Source organism: Dysidea avara, chromosome 14 (genome assembly GCF_963678975.1).
Source record: "Dysidea avara chromosome 14, odDysAvar1.4, whole genome shotgun sequence".
In the NCBI taxonomy this organism is placed as follows: Eukaryota; Metazoa; Porifera; class Demospongiae; order Dictyoceratida; family Dysideidae; genus Dysidea; species Dysidea avara.
The window spans coordinates 12,857,025-12,875,319 of NC_089285.1; the positions used below are offsets into that span (position 1 = coordinate 12,857,025).

Genomic DNA, 18,295 nt, shown 5'->3' on the forward strand with positions numbered 1-18,295 from the left:
CTGAATTGTCGCTGTTCAATATAGTGCAGACCAGCTAAATAAATTACTTCACACTTGGACACGCTGACATGGTCCACATTCTGTGGGTATGCCTTACAATGACAGTGTACAGGACAAAGTTCTTGTAAACAATTTAATTTAGTACATACTGTAACAGTATAGCTGGTATTTTGAAGGCACACACATGTATGTTGCTGTACCTTAATTTGTTTGCTACTGATTATGGAGGATGATTTGATGCCTACCAACTGAGGCGATTCACTTGGTTTGTCTTTTAACTCAGACTCTACTGATTGTGTGCAGTGTAACACCATTTTGCAGTAAATGTACTTGAAGTTTAACTGTTAGACTGGAGTGATTCAATTATATCTAATCACGAGCAAGAGTTGAACTTGCACACGCTGGATAACAAATGGCAGAAATGATAACCCTCTTGAGTTTACTTAATATTGGGACAGTCTGTACTAATATATTGCAGGTCCCTATGGTGAATGGGTGAATCCCCCAATTCCCTGTATCCCACCAGTCCCAACATAAGCAGCCCATTGTGTTTATGTTATGAAGTAACAGCTGCTTGTGCCTAATTGTATAAAATAACAAAGGTTATCTGCACGCACAACATGGGGCAGGATACAAAACCTTGCACGAGACTGTACTACTATCAGCAAAGATTGCAAATGTAATTTAATGCCAATATTTCTGTATTAACTAATTCAATGAAATATTAAAAATTAATTTAAGGTGTTTAATCAAGTAATACAGCTACTCAACCTATACAGCACTGTGCATGACAATAAATTGATTTCAGTGGCTGCTTTGAGCTTCAGTAATGGTGGAGTAATATATAACATACACCTGTAGAATGGCATGACCCACACACTATAGCTAACTGTCACAAATGAAAGGCAGACAGCGCTGCACAGATGATTAGGTATGCAGATATTTAACAAAGTTTTACAGATACAACAGGAAGTACTGACGAAAGAAAAATTTGAAGAATTCACAATATTATTAATTAGCTTTGACGAAATAAAATTTGACGAAAAGCAAAAAATAACAGGTCTAAACAGTGACTTTTGAGGTGCTTATTGGACAAATTGTCAAATTTTACTTTTGTAAAAATTTTCCTGTTGTAAATTTATAGTTAATATTGTTTCAGAAATTGTACTATAGTATTATCCATTAGCTACGTAGTTATGCTCACAGGCAATTCTAAGGGGAGGGGGGGGTGATTCTGTAGGTCTAGTTCAACTATACCAACACTGCAAAACCATAGATATTAGAGTACTCTAATATCTATGGCAAAACCATCAACACCACTGCAACTGCATGGGGCGATCTAAGCCTCTGCCCCTCTACTATAATTGACCAAGGCAAGTTGAAATATATCTGGACTAAAGGAATTATCACCATGTCTATGTTAAGAATTCTGTTCATAGCATTGTAGCATAAAACATTACAACCAGGCAAACAGTGGTGATCTTGGTGGTGATGTGATACATACTCATGCATACATAACTCACTTCTGTTATCCTGGCAGACCCCTTAGTAGCACGTCATCACAGGCCACTGGCTGCTGTCACCTCTCCCCAGAATCGAGGTTTGATAAAGCGTGTCAGTGTGCTTAATAATTATTATTTTATAAAAGCGCCTATAGCGCAGTGTTGTTACGTAATTTTACGTAGGGCATCAAACGATGTGAAAGTAACGAAAACGATGTGAAAGTAACGAAACCCATTGCAATATATTGCTACCGTATTAATCCTATATTTAGCTTATTATAAGATCAAACTAGTCGGTCGAGTCCCGGAGGTATCCGTACACGTATATCATCGCCCACATTGGTCCTGTCCGAGTGAACCACCGACCCTTGTAAAGCAGTCACCACCTGCCGGTAAGTAAGTTTATACTGACTTTGACATGGAACTGTGGAACCAAGTACAACACTACACTACACTGAAAGCTACAGTCTCCTCTCAGTCTCTTTGCTCTGAAGAGAGTGGAAGAAAGAGTATACCAGAAATAGCTCAATGGGTGGAACAGTGTGAGGCAAATATTCGAAGTGAAAATTAAAAGTCAGTATTTCTTGCATGGTAGCTAATAGCTACTCATTGTTGATATTCAAAAGACAAAGACAAGTTCACAAAAAACAAGACTAAAATTGGTTTCTAGTTGTGCAACAAAGGCTTAATGCTTCATCATAAAGTGATGAGATGTGGTCACGTGTGATTGTTAGCTGTTAGTAGTAGTTGTGAACAATCACAAATTAATGGCACCAAGAGTTCATAATATATATACTGAGGAGAGTATCCTACTCCCATATACCCCTGTAGAAGGGTGTATCATAAAGTGAAGCTGTAACGACAAGATGTTGTGGTTTGTGACATACAAGAAGCCATAAAAGCACACGAATCAATGCCTTACCACACAAGTGAAGCTCAGAACCTGCTGTATTCGCGAATGAACTTTCAAGAAACGTCCATTTCGTTTGTCTACACCATGAACCTGTGCTTGTAGTTCAGTGAGAAGTGCTGGGAAGTAGAGTTAGTTCGGTTGCTAGCGACATTGTTAGGCACACGTACAATCGATATTATGTTTGATTAATGACATCATTAGTTTTACAAAAAGTATTGCATCATCACTTTATGATACACCCTTCTACAGGTGTATATGGGAGTAGAATACTCTCCTCAGTATATATATTATGAACTCTTGATGGTACTTAAGCATGTTTTGGAATGTACAGAAATTGTGTGAGTGTCTTTATAATGGCGTAGCCTTAGCATTAGTAGCTTACAACAGCTCATCCCACCATTTGAACAATAATCGCATGCGATTATTATTTCATCACTTTTTGACAATAGCACTAATTTATAAGCTTCATTGTGTAACTATGAACCATGTTTCTTGTGGGTTCACATTTGTCTTTTGCATATTAAAAATCATACTCAGTGATTATAAAGAAATACTGACTTTAATTTTTCACAGTGGAAACCCTTGCTAGTTTAGCTACTATAAGTTACTTCTGAAGGTAGAGCCACTTGTTCTTATATTCCTTAGTAATGAGTATAACAGTATTAAATTTAAAGCTCTTAGTGGTTACTTTTACAAACTTATCTGTAACTAAAGTTACATGGAATAATATCTGGACTAGTTATTTTTCTTTAAGTAACAACCCCAACTGTCGCCTGCTTCCCCTACCCTAGCTGCTCCTGTTGAAAATAGGAAAATGTAGGAAAGTTACAGGAGCTGATCGGGGGGGGGCTACTTTACTTTGGCATGCTAATCGAAGCATTAACAGCTAAACTACTCATACTACAATCATGTAAAACTCTAATTTAGTACACACTTTTTGCTCATACAGTGTAGAATAAAAAACTTCCAAAAGCTTGAAACTAAAGCAGCCACCCCTTTCCGGAGATTTTGTCTAGTCCTTGTTTACTTTCAGCTTATGGATCAGAGGCTGTAATCATCCATCCAAATGCTGAAATTGAAAGGGCCTAAAAACCTAGATATATCTTTGGTGCCTGTAGCTAAGAAACATGGGGTATTGGTATAATTGTGTTATTTTTGTTGATTTTAGGTGGCATTTTACCAAACTTTGTACTGGCATGTACATGCTGGGATTTATATAGTTGATCTAGCTAGATACATGTATGCATGAGCAATGAATCCAAGGAAGACTATTATAAAGAGGAAAAGTATTCCTCTAACACTTGTTAGTGTTGCTAAGAGATGTAAAATAAAGCACATTAAAGCACCTGTTAGAAGTTTCAGCGATCCACCACTTGTTGAAGAGTGTCACTTTAACACTGATGATTCATCTGACCAAATACTAGATGAAAATAATGAAGGCACATGTTATGATGATCAACCAGATACAGAGCAGCAAACAGCTCACACAAAGAGGAAGCAAAAAGCAGCTGAAAAATGGCAAATCGTCCAAAGTGTTGCCTTAAATGGAGTTATTATGAATATGAGTGAACCACTATTGGATTGCACTATATGTGATAAATCTAGAGGCATAGTGAAATGTGATCAGTGCGGACCTCTTATGATTTACTGTAAGCAATGTGCTATTGATATGCACCAACATTCATTGTTTCACCATTTTGTGGAAGTTTGGGAGGTAGATATAGAAACATGCTTAGTAATTTACCTTTATAATATAAATGTACCAATAGGATGGTTATTTTCAGCCACTTGAACTGCCTGATGGCATTGTGCTTGATCCAAAGCCATGCTGTGAGAATATAACAAGGAGAAGCATTGTATGTTTTAGTGTTGAAGGTATGTAGTATGCTATTTATATAACCAATAAACAGCTAAGTAGCACATATGTAATAATGGAACTTTTATTTTAAATACTGGCATGTATCCCATATTGCAATTCAATGTTACTTAGCAAATTTTGGGCATGCAGATCTTTGCAATGCTACATTTTCCAAATCAAACACCTGATTTTGGAAAACCTACCTTTTTGGCATATAAACAAGTTTTGAGATAACACCAGAACGAGATGGCTACACTGTCTGGCAGCTATCAATTTTCACACTAACTTTGTCTTAAAACTTGTCGGGTTTGCTTTCTAGAGACGGGTTTCTGTGAGCATATCAAAGTGCATTTGTGAGGACTTGTGATACAGCAATGGCTACTCGTGAAAAAACCTATTTAAAATGACAAGAACTCCTACAGGGAGCTCCTTATACTGTAGATGCTCTGAAAGGGCATTAAAGCCTCCATCTTCAGGGAAAATTTCACTTGCATAGTTACCAAGGCTGGTGAGGTATTACCATTTTAAAGTATTACAAAAATGTTTACCATTGTGTCAAAAGGTATAGGTTTTCCAAAATAAGGTCACAATTTTGTTATGTTAATGTCAGGCTTACTTTAGAAATTTTGTGGCAAGAATTCAGCAAAAGATGATTGCTCACACAAAAACCTCAAGTATTTCTTCATACAGGATCTCCACGTGTTTTGAATTTTCCATTTTGCTCCTGTAAGTGTGATGCACTCAAATTGATTGGATTTAATTACTGGCCTGGAACTCCTGTCTATCCCCAAGTAGCCTTTACATTTGAATTTATGGATCTCCTTGAAGCACTGTTGCTTGAGTGCCATGTAGCAGTACAGGACTTTACACAAGCATGGTCCTATTTGGTGACAAAGAAACTGATTAAAGTATGTGAAATTTATTCATATAGGTATAAAAGAGCACTACTACACTAATGTGCAATTATTTTTAACTCACATTTTTTTCAGGGATCTATGTAAGTACAGTGTGTACATGTAGTAGTGATACATGTACAGGGTTGAATAAAATTCTTACTATACTAAAGTAGTTATGTAGCATTATTAGTACACTTCTCAACATATTCTGCCAATGCATCTGTTGTGATAAGGAATGTGTATGCGGAATTCTAGCACCTGCAATGTAACACTACTAGCTTTAAAAAAATAGTTGGATGGGGAGCATCTTAAACAGTGTCTGTAAGCTTTTTTTCTGCCCTGTACTCAAGAGGTAATTGTAATTATTGTATCTCTGTGCACTGGAAAATAAAAGGTGAGCCAGTTTGCCTTCTGCACTAAAAGGAATGTATACCACTGTAGAATATGAGTATTTTGCATGCTCCACTAAGCACAATACCACAATTTGGGGCATTTAGGACTATCCGCTTCAAAGGCGTTGTGGTTAGACAATTCCACATATCTGTTAGGCAAGTACAGCACAGATAGTGTTACCTTAATTACTTTATACATGGACATAAATTAGTGTGCTGTGTTATTATGTTTACATAGTAGATTTAGCTACGTAATTTATAATTTATTAGATGCCATGCAATCTGTATCCGGTATTGATTGATTCATTTGAAGAGTACAGGTACATTAATAAATTCTGCATATTGTTTTTCCACTTTTAAATTGTTGGAGGAAGTGTTAGATGAAATTTATAATCTTACATTATTCAAAAGTCTAATTTAATTCAGTTATAGCTATATATGATTTCTGAAGAAAAACGTAGGTACGGCATTATGTAGCAGCAGCTATTTGGCTACCATTCAGTAAATTATATAATCGGAGAGAACATAGCCATGCTTAGCTGTATTTGATGGTACATTTCACTAAATGAATGAGGCATGCTAATTGGCAAGTGCAAATATTATTTTCTATTCCCTGATTGGTGATGGATAGCTCCTGAATGTTAAATCATATACTGGTTTCTGATCATATGACACGGAGGCTGAAGAATTAACTGGCTGGTTATTACTCCTTCACCAAAGTAGCTCCTACAAACTGAGAAAGAAAAATATGTAGAGACAAACTTACAAAGTAAAAAAAATTATGTACACTTGCTGATTGCAATCGAAAGAAGAAATTCTTGTAGTTACACAGTACAGTGTTTATAAGCATAGTAATAGGACACATATCTTGTTGTTTACAAATGAGTTCTTTTGGGCAGTGGGAAAGAAAATTGTTAATGGTCATATGCATTTACCTTAATAAGCAATGCATTATTTTAAGAATCCAAGATTATGTATTGTATTGATCTGCAGGCATTTCCGGAGACGCCTCCAAACTTTAGAGGGAATACATGTAACTCCATTAGATCACTCATGCCCAGCTTGTTCTACGGTACAAATGCCATTTGCAAATATCTGTGTGGATTGTGTAGTGCATTATTGTAGAATTATGTACATGTGAAATAAAATTTAACCTTTCGCTTATTCTTTAATTTTGGTTGGACATGTAGGAAAGTGGAGCAGTGACAGTGTCAATAGATGCCATATTTGGCCTTTGTCGGAAAAAGTCAGCTGGCAAAAGTGTTCAGGGTCCACTTAGTGGAAAAATGGTATTTGAACCTCAGGATGAGGTGAATGCTTTTGTGTCATCTCATAGTCAATCACGCAACTCAAGTTCACAAGTATATGAATGACTCTCGAATCATGCTATATGCATTTACTTGGTTTGTAGGATTTGTGTAATAACTTTTTAGCTGGAAATGAGTTGCGATCTAGCAAACGATACAAAGCATTAGATGAAACTGCTGTTATGGGAAGTATTTGCCGTCATGAAGTTCCATTGAGATTCTTTAATCTATTTCACGGAGAAAGGTAGTAATGTGTTGTAGAATTTGAATGATATTCATTTGTATTAAATATACACTAACAGGATTAGTTATGCAGTGTACATGATGCACTGTTTGCAACAATTGTTTCCAAGCCATGACATTAAACTGTTGTACGATGTGTCTTGTACACTACAAAAGCACCTTCAGGTTTGCTGGATTAATTCATTTACAATATTTGTATTCTAAGTCAATGATGCAGGCAAACTCTCGTGATGACTTATTGTCAGTGTTTCATCTAGCAATTCCTATTTTTCATTGCTTTGGTCATAAACTCAGTTGCCAGGTGATGATTTGTGTGCTTTTGTAAACTACCATTATGTATTCCTCTGTCTAGTTCACCCCATAGTTGAGCCTACTTTTTCGCTCCCACATGTAGTCTTTGCACACCCCAGGGCTCAATTGTACTGGTTGGTTTGGCATACTTGCAGTATGCAGCTTTGATAATACATAAAATGGAATAAAATTAATGGTGTAGATTACTGGACTTCCTTGTTTGTACTGTCAGTTATTGCTTAGTACATGAAGTTAAACGGGATAGATTACTGGACTTTTTTATTTGTTGTCATCGTAAATGCCACTGTGACTTCCTGACTTAGCACGTGCATTGGTATAAAACCTTGTGTTGTTGTACCTCGTGTTGCTACCAGTTTCTGTTAATGGAAGATATGAACCATGGCTGACAACGATAGAGACACTACTGATGATGTTAGACAGTGTAGGAATGTTATAAGGAAATTGTACAGAATGCACAGAGCTGCAGAAACCCCTGAGCAGAGTGAAAAATGAAGATGTAGGAAACCACATATGCTCATATTTCTCGCTATTGAGATACTAATAACATGTTTTTAAAACATCGCTAATAGCTTACAGAGTCTTGCCCCTCAATATCGTTAACAACTGTCTACTTGTAGCTACATACATGTGTTACTGTACCTATTGTGTTAATGCTGTATCTTTTTTTATGGTACACTTCAGTTCGCTATTTAAAGTTGACCAGAAATACTGGTAATTTGGCTTGGACCAAGTATCGTAAATTATTAAAGTAGCATTGTGACTAGTGAGGCTTTTATACACATTATTAATATAATTGCTGTTAAATTTAATGACCTTTGCTCTTTATCTTCCAGACAGTTCTCATTTTGTTCTGTTCTGCTAAAGAGACCGCCCTCACTTCATTTTGTTTCTCTTGAAATTGAAATGCACTATTTATCTGAAATATGATCCCATTGACTATGTTTCATTTTCCTTTTTCAAACTAGATGTGCTGTTAGGACTTATATTTTTGGTGCCATATGATTATTAAATTATATTTTGTATACCTTTACATTTGTTGTATTTTGTGCTTTGCTTACAAATTTTCAGTGTATTTTGTCTGGTGCTGTTGCCTTTTGTTTGAAGTAAACTAGCTATATTTTCATGAGTTAGTTTTTGGGAAGTACCCTCAAACCTTATGGTGTCACCCCTTCCATTTGGATGAATATAAATTCTGTCAAGTTGAAGGGAGCAACTGTGTACAAATATCTGATATCTAGATCCAATTTAGCCCTCGTATTATTGAAGGCTTTGGACTTAGTGATGGTGAGGGCATGGAAAGGATGTGGTCTTTTTTAAGACCATTTAGTCGGATGACCAAAGAAATGGGACCATCTCATAGAATTGATGTTCTTAGTGATGCTATCCTCTATTATGGTCAGAAGGGAATAGACAATATCGGTATGATAGTTATGTATGTTTTGTTTGATGTGCACTGTAATGCTAAAAATTACCAGGTAAGTCGATTTGTAAGAAGTTCCATCGTGCACAAAGTTTGAAAGAAGAATCTAACAAAGATTTAAATGAGTTGATGCTTATGTCACCAGGTAATAGATATGTTTAGTATAAAGTTCACAATTAAGCATTCAATATAATTTTTGTTTGCCGACTTTTAAATCACAGTTCAGTTTTCCATGGCTGATGTTGAAAGGTGGGAAGAGGAGGAGAGATCTCAACTTTTACAAGATTCAAGTGGTATATCTGTGAGATACTGTATGTATGTGCAGATTACTTGCATGTACTCTAGCTATGAATTTATCTGAGAGATGGCAAGCTAAGTATGTCAAGCTAATTGATATGCACGAAGAAATTAAGTACGTATGCTCTTTCATCTCTAGTTCTTACAATATGTGTCCTACTTTTGTAAAGGTCTTCTATTACTTCAATCAGTACTGTTGAACCAAGTTCTCCATTGTTTGTACCGCCTTCTCAACTTTTAGAGTGCCTTACACAGTGTGAGGACAAGCTTAAGAGTTTAGAACAAGCAAATGGTGTCCGTCAAAGATGGTCTACATCATCTACTCAGTATCGGGAAGCTAAAGCTTTGGTTGCATCTGAGCACAGAATGTGTCTTTTATTAAAACTCGAGCAAGCAGCAAGAGAAAGATGGTTTTACTTACCTTAAAGGCAAAATATGCTGATACAGTTTAATGCTTTCATTCCTAGCTATAGGTTGCCTTACTTTGCTAAGATTATTTATTTGTATGCATATAACAGATTTGTGTCCTTCAATTCTATCCACACATCATAGTGTCCCATTGAAGCTATGTACAATATCATTTATTTTTGCTGTAGATAGACTTGCGATTGCTTCTCGTTTAAGTAAGCAAGTTAGTGCAGTCAATAACCAAATTAAGAAGATGTTGAGATCTTTTAATGAAGGTTTACCGGTGGAGGATCACATGATTTGGGAAGCTGCAATTAATATCCATCGGAATAGCTATACAGCTAGCCTTGCATCAATTGCTACATCGATCCCAATAGAGGTGAAATGTGAAGCCATACAGAAATTTAGGATTGCAAAAAGGTCACTGGAAGAGATAGCTTTACTAAAAGATGAAATGAGAAATTACTTGGAATATTATCAGAGGCAGATAGCATCTTTAAAGAGAAGCCAAGAAGAAATCCATTTACAATTACATGAACAAGAAAAAGATGTAGAGAAATTATCTGGGTGCTACTGCTGGATATCAAGAAAGATACTGATTTTCAGTACCAAATTAACAGATTTGCTATCTTTATTCAGAAACATAGTCCCAGGTACTTGTTTCTCCATCAGAACTTATAAAATAATGTGCTTTACAGAGGTTATACCACCTTCCATGGGCATATCAGAGGTCAGTACGGAAAATCATTTTCCCCTGACCAGTTATACAGGTCTCTTACATTGATATTTTAGAGTAAAATTATTTGCATTTTTTTATCTACAGATAATTCCAGCTCATGTTTCCATTTCCATTCGAATGAAACTGGTCAGTTGCTTTGGTTTGTGTAGTACTGTGTACGCATGTGTGTTGTGTATGTACATGTGTGTGTTAGAAAGTTGTCTCACTTACAGATGAAGACCCAAGTGTCAGTGGAGCAGTTGGTAACAGAACTGAAGATGTTCAGCCAAGAAGTTAGCTGTGCTGTGTTGGGAACTACATATTTATCTCGTGTATTGGTGCAGTGAATACTCCTGTCAGTAGAGCAGTTGGTAACAGAACTGAAGATGATCAGCCAAGAGGTTAGTTGTGCTGTGTTGGGAACTACATATTTATCACGTGTATTGGTGCAGTATATACTACTGTCAGTGGAGCAGTTGGTAACAGAACTGAGGATGATCAGCCAAGAGGTTAGTCGTGCTGTGTTGGGAACTACATATTTATCACGTGTATTGGTGCAGTGAATAATACTGTCAGTGGAGCAGTTGGTAACAGAACTGAGGATGGTCGGCCAAGAGGTTAGTTGTGCTGTGTTGGGAACTACATATTTATCTCATGTATTGGTGCAGTGAATACTACTGTTGGTAGAGCAGTTGGTAACAGAACTGAGGATGGTCAGCCAAGAGGTTAGTTGTGCTGTGTTGGGAACTACATATTTATCTCATGTATTGGTGCAGTGAATACTACTGTTGGTAGAGCAGTTGGTAACAGAACTGAGGATGGTCAGCCAAGAGGTTAGTTGTGCTGTGTTGGGAACTACATATTTATCTCATGTATTGGTGCAGTGAATACTACTGTCAGTGGAGCAGTTGGTAACAGAACTGGGGATGGTCGGCCAAGAGGTTAGTTGTGCTTTGTTGGGAACTACATATTTATCTCGTGTATTGATGCAGTGAATACTACTGTTGGTGGAGCAGTTGGTAACAGAACTGGGGATGGTCGGCCAAGAGGTTAGTCGTTCTGTGTTGGGAACTACATATTTATGTCGTGTATTGGTGCAGTGAATACTACTGTCAGTGGAGCAGTTGGTAACAGAACAACTGAGGATGGGTCAAGTAGAGGCTGTAAAAGTTGTGCTAGATTTATCATTTTCTTTGCTTTAGAACTGCTCGTTTCTTCTATGGCAAGGATTGATGATGAAGATGGTAATTTCCCACTAGACTGCTAATATCAGTATTTTGCCAATGATATATATATATATATATATTAATACAACATCAATATCGTGTCCTGTACAAAAACTCCAATAGCAGCTTGTGGTATATTTTTGATATACTACAGCAAACTAGCCAATAGAATCAGTATATCACTTGTACATTTGATATACACATCTGATTGGCTAAAATTTTTTGATAGTGTTTAGTTGTTTTACCAGTTAGGCATGTCCGACTTGACGACTACTGGTACCATAGAAACCAATACCTGTTACCTAGCAACAACATCGTTGCCTAGCAACCGTTGCTAGGTAACCACTACTAAGTCTTAAATGATTTTGCCATCATAGCAACGGTTGCTAAGCAACCACCAAAAAGCATGTAACTAGGTCAGGTTAACATTTTGTTGCCTAGCAACAGTTGCTATGGATTGTTGGACCAATTTTTAAGAAGATTGCAGGCTGCAACACATGTGCATACTCCTTGAGCATGCTAATCACAAAGAATTACTTTCCAGTACTAATAATGGTATAAAAACAGTAGAAATTGCTGTTACTGCTTCCAAGCGGGAGACGAGATGTTGTATTAACATATTATACTACAGATATCATGGTATTCGAAATATATACCAAAAGATATACATATTTAGGAAAGGGTGCCATAGTGCGAGGCGAAGCCTCGCACTATAACATCTTTTCTAAGTTTGTATATCTTTTGGTATATATTTCGAATACCATGATATCTGTAGTATAACATATACATATATCGATAATACAGATAAACTGCCAATATGGCATATATGTAGTATATTTTGTACTACGTATGTGTACATATGTGTAGTAAACTACTAAACTGCCAATATCTTATTATGTTGTAAACTTTAATTAATGAATACTGCTTAAGCATGAAGAAAGTTCTTGCATAATAAGCCTCCGTTGATTTTAGATGGTCAAAGGATAAAGTTTTATAAGCTGTTGTTCGTTATCCAGTTTAGCCCAAATTGTTACATTTCCATTTGACTTTTATTTGTATAATTGCTCAAATCATAGCACCAAATGTATACATGCATTGTCAAAACTGAACTACGTATTGTTATTGTAGGTAGTACATCACCTGAACTTAGTGACGATGATGAAGTTCTGTATAATGATGGTATTTCATCATAATTTAATGACGAGGCATTATCAGTCTCATGGGATGATGAGACAGATAGTGATGAAGAATCAATGATGTCTACACCAGCCAACTGGAGGGCTCAGGAATTCTACAGAGAAGAATTTATTGTAATAATTTATTGCAATACATTGCACACATATTGTATGCTATCAAGTGGTAAGTACTGTCTAGTGCTGAAACAAATAGCAGATTTGGCTTCCACACACATTCAATTCTTTGACTTCAATCAATTGACTTTATGGCATGCTTACTATTTACCTACACCTGTTGTCCACAGTTTTGCAGCTTGTACATTTTCCGCAATAATATTTTCAGTCTGGTCTTGATGTACACATCTTTAGTTATGTGGAGGAGTATTAAAATTAATATGAATTTATATATTGCAGAGAGAGCAAGAAATACCCAGACAAGAATTGGAACACTTTATAAGCTCAAACAGCAATATTAATATTTCTAATCATAAAGGTAACTGAGAATACCATGTGCATTAATTTAACCCATACGTACCATTACTAGAAGTTCACCCTTCAAGACCTGTTGGCTCATTCATGGGAAGAAATGATTTAAAAGAATATGCAGAAAATCTACTAAGATTGTCTAAGAAAGAACTTTCTTGCAGCCGAACCAAAAAACACTTTGCTTTTAATGTACATAAGACAAGTCGAAGATCCACACAATGACATGTCACAATATTTCAAAATATTTAACAGCATCTGTGAAAATAGGTTGTGTAACTTTTCCAGCTTGATTTGACTGATCACAGCTCCTCATATGTGAGCACCGTAATGCACAAAGCTATGGTGTTATGCTAGGGGTATTATAGATCAAATTTCCAGCTGGTGTATACCTCCTTCACCAGATTTTGCAAAGTACATATAAACCCCTTTTACAGATCTTGTCAAATTAGTGTAGGATCTGACAAAGTTTTGTATGCACTTAATTTAGGAGAGTATATATTTCTCAATTGTTCTAGGGTAATTGACCCCAAGGGACAACATGAGATATGTGCCGAAGCTTTAATCCACTGTGAAATATGTGAAAATGACCACTCCTTTAAATTAAATGTACTCGTTTACCTGTATCTCCTAATCTCCTAAATCCTTAGACCTAAACACATTTTCAGGTGTTCAAACATTTAGATTGGTAATGTTCATTAGTAGAGAAATGGAGGAGGCTGAGGGACCATAGTCCTCCCACTTTTACTGGTTAATATTGTAACAAATACTCTAATAGAGCAGTCAACTATTGTGTTAGTGGTCAATATGTTTACAGTACTCTAGCTTACACAGTAGCCTATAAGCATATTTAGACATACATAGACACTTTTGTAATAGACCAATAAGAATCTATTGCATTTTCACCTTATACTATGTACTACCGGCTTCTATATAATTGACATAGCACATTTAAGTTTTTTCATATTCTATTGATTCTTATAAATCCACTATACTGTTAAGTTGCAGTGTGTCTCATGTTTTTGGTGTGTTTGGCACCTATTTAGAAAGCCTTATCATTAAAAGTAGCATAAAATTATTATGTATTACATACATACAGGCATCGTGCATGCAATGGTAAGAGATTCACTGGCTGTGGATAAAATTCTTTAAAATTATGGATAATACATGTACAGGAAGTAGTGATTTGTGCAAATCGAAGAGAAAAATAAGATCAGAGTACGTACTTGTCTATAGTGCAATAAGCACAAGCCAAACTTAAACATGATACTGAGGTCATTCAACTGCATAAAATGTAATAGGTACAACAGCTCATCTTTTTGTACAAAGGTTATGGCTAAGACTTACAGTGTAACCATAACCTTATTACAGCCAGAATCACCTTTGAGAAACCTGTATATCCATAGTAAGAGGTTTATTAGCTGTAAACATCTGTGGTGTACAGAGCACAACAGAGACAATACACACTTTGTATGGAATTTGCATAGTCGATGGCTTAAATAACTTTTAAGTGCAGCAGCTATGTTGTTTAATAGGATCATATTGTCACTTAAAAAGCAACAATGATTGATAACGATAGACATTTAGATCACTCATAATAGGATTCTTTGTTGCATGCATTTCCATCTCAAATCTTTATAACATACCAAACTCATAAAAATAATGTGATGCACAAACACAATATTATTAGACCGTTTGTTCATTGAAAGAGTATTTCTGACAAGAATTACTTGCCATTGTTGTACACAAATCCTGGCATGGCTATATTCTTTGTAGTAACACTTCTGTTCTTAAGACACTAGCCATATGCACAAAGATCTGGCAGACCTTTAGATTTCAATATCACAAATCTCAGAAATCAGCAGTGTTTCTACCTTCAAACCAAAAGTTTCAGTATTGAAAATTGAGGTGGTAGCACAAAAGCAGTCTGGACAAGTAGCTGTTGCTGGTAATAGACTCTCAGTATGTGTTTTCTTGTATTTACTGAAGTGCAAAACATTTCTCCTAATCTGTTGACTCTAAACACCTCACCAGGAATGTCTCAGCCATTTATATGTACTGCATGCTTTGCCATCTCAATACAGTTTAACGAGCCTAATCAGGTCACCTGTCTACACTGGCCATTGTATTAATCCCCAAATGAGTTGTGTATGAAGTAACCAGTCTAATATACTGGTAGTTACCTGCTAAATAAGGTCAAGAAATGTTGGCATGAAGGCAACTGAGGTTCCTCTGTACCAAGAAAAGTTGCATGAGGTACAATTATAACTATTTCGAGCATAACAATCAAATGTATGTAGTCTCATTTTATATGCAAGAATATAATATAATTTAAAGATACTTTTAATGATAAAGAAACAACTGTTACAGTGCACAGGATTATACTTCCAATAGCTACAGAGTTACATAACAGAAACTGGTGTATGAAAGTTGTCTAGCTTAGAATGTTGCACTAGTAGTTAGACTCCTTGGCCAAGCAGCAAACTGCCCCGAACAAAGCTCATCATCATCAAAGGGCATAGGAACTGGTGGACAAATTCCTGGAATAATGTAATCAATTTGTACTTTTACGTGGGCTGGTGAAATAGTGTGACCGTGTATATCCTGGCTTTGTATAACCTGTCCAAGACCAACTGGTTGTCTTGTGGGTGACAACAGCACAACAATTTCATCACTCTCAGACTGCACAGTTTCTGCAACCAACACATTCAAAAACATTTATACACATAAGTTAATCAATGGAAACTAATAAATTATACATAAACTCTACAACAGAACTATAGATGTGCAAAATGATCTATATGACTTATATTATAACAATATAATTTAATGGTCCGTGTACGTATCCCCTTGATGCAATATGTCAAGAGTTGGCTTTTAGAATCTTAGGATTCAGCAAATATCTGTGCTTGTGTGAAATGGTTCTGTTGAACGCACATGTTCAAGTCTGAATAATGGTGGGACCAGATTGAAGCTCAATACCACAGCAACAAAAAGGTTTCGTACCAACAGTTTGCTTTGGTGCCATAACCAGGGTAGCTAGGTAACAATTGTTTGGTGTAACATTAAAAATTCTGTTGCTTATCAATGGTTGCTATGGTTGGTAGAGTACCCTATAATATGATGGCTGAATATAAAAACTTGTTCACTGCACCAATACATGTGATAAATATGTAATTCCCAACACAGCACAACTAATCTCTTGGCTGATCATCCCCAGTTTGTTACCAACTGCTCCACCGACAGTAGTATTCACTGCACCAATACATGAGATAAATATGTAGTTCCCAACACAGCACAACTAACCTTTTTGCCGACCATCCTCAGTTCTGTTACCAACTGCTCCACTGACAGTAGTATTCACTGCATCAATACACGAGATAAATATATAGTTCCCAACACAGCACAACTAACCTCTTGGCCGACCATCCCCAGTTCTGTTACCAACTGCTCCACCGACAGTAGTATTCACTGCACCAATACATGAGATAAATATGTAGTTCCCAACACAGCACAACTAACCTCTTGGCCGACCATCCTCAGTTCTGTTACCAACTGCTCCACTGACAGTAGTATTCACTGCATCAATACACGAGATAAATATATAGTTCCCAACACAGCACAACTAACCTCTTGGCCGACCATTCCCAGTTCTGTTACCAACTGCTCCACCGACAGTAGTATTCACTGCACCAATACACGAGATAAATATGTAGTTTCCAACACAGCACAACTAACTTCTTGGCCGACCGTCCCCAGTTCTGTTACCAACTGCTCCACCAACAGTAGTATTCACTGCACCAATACATATGATAAATATGTAGTTCCCAACACAGCATGACTAACCTCTTGGCTGATCATTCTCAGTTCTGTTACCAACTGCTCCACCGACAGTAGTATTCACTGCATCAATACACGTGATAAATATGTAGTTCCCAACACAGCACAACTAACCTCTTGGCTGATCATCCTCAGTTCTGTTACCAACTGCTCCACTGACAGCAGTAGTATTCACTGAACCAATAAACGTGATAAATATGTAGTTCCCAACACAGCACAACTAACCTCTACTTGACTGTCTGTCACCATGTACTGGACTACAAACTAAAAGATATGTCATTCATACACCATGTTTAATTTTAAAACCTTACAGTTTATTATCAGTCTTTCCTTACAGTCTAAAATAGACTGTAGTTGCTTCCGGCCATAGGAAGAGGAGTGCTTCAATGAAACACCATCTGGTAACCTAGTGACAGTTATTCCTAAGCTGGATATTTTAGAGTATGGTAGCTTTTTACTGCCATCTCTATTTGCTTCCCCTATAAATATATATATATATATATATGAAGCTTTCAACAGTGATTCTAGAAAAAAAAAGTATTTTTAAACCTACATTGCGCATAACCATAAGTTATGTAACTGACCCAAAAAATATTCTCTCAGGTACAATTGGTATGTGCACTTTAATTATAATGTGTTATTATGAAAATAAAATTGGAAAATTTCTAATGAATGGTGTTTTATTTTTTTACAGCTGAGTAGGTGACATATATTCATACCACATAGCTTGTTGAACACTTCTTCAACTTGTTTCCTCTTGACATTTATATCCGTATCGGCAAGGATTTGAGCACCTACAGTACATGTAAGTAAATAATTTCACACGTACAAAATTTTTTACACATTATTATATGAAACAAATATATGCACACCAGCATTGAAATCAGGACCGGGTCAGTCAAATCAAATTTTGTCAGGTTTGGCCTAGTTTAGAAAATATCTCGGTCTGACCCTGATTAGATCACATATGAAACATCAGTTCATAACATGAAAGTGCATAAATGCATCATAGTCTAGTCTTTTCACATCCTAGCTTTCTTTGAGCCACACCTACCTATCAAGATTGCGTGGTACTGTCCTTCATTAAGCCACACCAATTGATTAGTAGGTGCAACACACTTTGTAAGCAAACATGGATTCATATCCATTGCTGTTGGGTAACTTATATGGAGACACACTTACGACAAAGGAGATCACTTGAACTGACTGTTACTGGGCATACAGCTGTACATAATAAGCTATAATATTTATCTTTTTATCACAAAACTAAACCGGAAAACTAAAGTAAGAAAAAGTTTATTGAAC

General features: G+C 36.4%; 3 protein-coding genes across 11 annotated transcripts in view; 2 read left to right on the forward strand and 1 right to left on the reverse strand.

Annotated features, from left to right (window-relative positions):
- The first annotated feature begins 3,589 nt into the window (after nucleotides 1-3,589).
- Nucleotides 3,590-9,583, forward strand: LOC136244713 (uncharacterized). 2 transcript variants are annotated; one of them, XM_066036248.1, is made up of 14 exons: nucleotides 3,590-4,129; nucleotides 4,185-4,290; nucleotides 4,964-5,181; nucleotides 5,832-5,881; nucleotides 6,555-6,633; nucleotides 6,752-6,922; nucleotides 6,973-7,112; nucleotides 7,171-7,276; nucleotides 7,329-7,412; nucleotides 8,662-8,842; nucleotides 8,899-8,988; nucleotides 9,065-9,136; nucleotides 9,189-9,255; nucleotides 9,311-9,583. In XM_066036248.1, exons 1-14 carry the CDS (start codon nucleotides 3,668-3,670, stop codon nucleotides 9,564-9,566), a joined length of 2,082 nt encoding a protein of 693 aa, XP_065892320.1. In that variant the 5' UTR covers nucleotides 3,590-3,667; the 3' UTR covers nucleotides 9,567-9,583. The 2 variants fall into 2 exon arrangements, with proteins under 2 accessions (XP_065892320.1, XP_065892321.1); XM_066036249.1 differs by lacking the exons at nucleotides 7,171-7,276; nucleotides 7,329-7,412 and having other exon boundaries at nucleotides 8,673-8,842.
- Nucleotides 9,584-9,588: 5 nt separating this feature from the next.
- The window catches only part of LOC136244716 (uncharacterized), a 32,917-nt gene continuing 24,210 nt past the window's right edge, over nucleotides 9,589-18,295 (forward strand). Inside the window, exons 1-12 of one of the 2 annotated variants that reach the window (XR_010695543.1) lie at nucleotides 9,592-10,201; nucleotides 10,247-10,318; nucleotides 10,372-10,413; nucleotides 10,500-10,559; nucleotides 10,611-10,667; nucleotides 10,719-10,775; nucleotides 10,827-10,883; nucleotides 11,259-11,315; nucleotides 11,367-11,510; nucleotides 12,621-12,802; nucleotides 13,082-13,160; nucleotides 13,212-13,407. Coding sequence is in view for 1 of the 2 variants with exons in the window: in XM_066036287.1 (XP_065892359.1) it covers nucleotides 9,592-10,201; nucleotides 10,247-10,318; nucleotides 10,372-10,413; nucleotides 10,500-10,559; nucleotides 10,611-10,667; nucleotides 10,719-10,775; nucleotides 10,827-10,883; nucleotides 11,151-11,207; nucleotides 11,259-11,315 (1,069 nt within the window). In the remaining variant the exon portion in view is untranslated. Of the gene's footprint in view, nucleotides 10,202-10,246; nucleotides 10,319-10,371; nucleotides 10,414-10,499; nucleotides 10,560-10,610; nucleotides 10,668-10,718; nucleotides 10,776-10,826; nucleotides 10,884-11,150; nucleotides 11,208-11,258; nucleotides 11,316-11,366; nucleotides 11,511-12,620; nucleotides 12,803-13,081; nucleotides 13,161-13,211; nucleotides 13,408-18,295 lie in introns of those variants that run through there. The other variant, XM_066036287.1, reaches the window with a different exon arrangement.
- LOC136244714 (uncharacterized) overlaps nucleotides 15,444-18,295 on the reverse strand; it is a 33,131-nt gene continuing 30,279 nt past the window's right edge. For 3 of the 7 annotated variants that reach the window (XM_066036258.1, XM_066036265.1, XM_066036264.1), the window contains 7 exons: nucleotides 16,889-16,945; nucleotides 16,781-16,837; nucleotides 16,673-16,729; nucleotides 16,565-16,621; nucleotides 16,457-16,513; nucleotides 16,349-16,405; nucleotides 15,444-15,842 (listed from right to left, as the gene is read on the reverse strand). In XM_066036258.1, the coding sequence (XP_065892330.1) occupies nucleotides 15,718-15,842; nucleotides 16,349-16,405; nucleotides 16,457-16,513; nucleotides 16,565-16,621; nucleotides 16,673-16,729; nucleotides 16,781-16,837; nucleotides 16,889-16,945 (467 nt within the window). In that variant the 3' untranslated portion in view covers nucleotides 15,444-15,717. Of the gene's footprint in view, nucleotides 16,406-16,456; nucleotides 16,514-16,564; nucleotides 16,622-16,672; nucleotides 16,730-16,780; nucleotides 16,838-16,888; nucleotides 16,946-16,996; nucleotides 17,054-18,295 lie in introns of all 7 variants that reach the window. The other 4 variants (XM_066036271.1, XM_066036275.1, XM_066036270.1 and 1 more) reach the window with 4 other exon arrangements.

What these genes read in the sequence shown, in the direction of transcription:
- LOC136244713 (XM_066036248.1), top strand. Translation starts at nt 3,668, where the DNA reads ATGAATCCAAGGAAGACTATTATAAAGAGGAAAAGTATTCCTCTAACA. An exon ending in TGTATGTTTTAGTGTTGAAG is followed by an intron (nt 4,291 to 4,963) that starts GTATGTAGTATG and finishes TTCTTCATACAG; the next exon opens with GATCTCCACGTGTTTTGAAT. An exon ending in AATCTATTTCACGGAGAAAG is followed by an intron (nt 7,113 to 7,170) that starts GTAGTAATGTGT and finishes ATACACTAACAG; the next exon opens with GATTAGTTATGCAGTGTACA.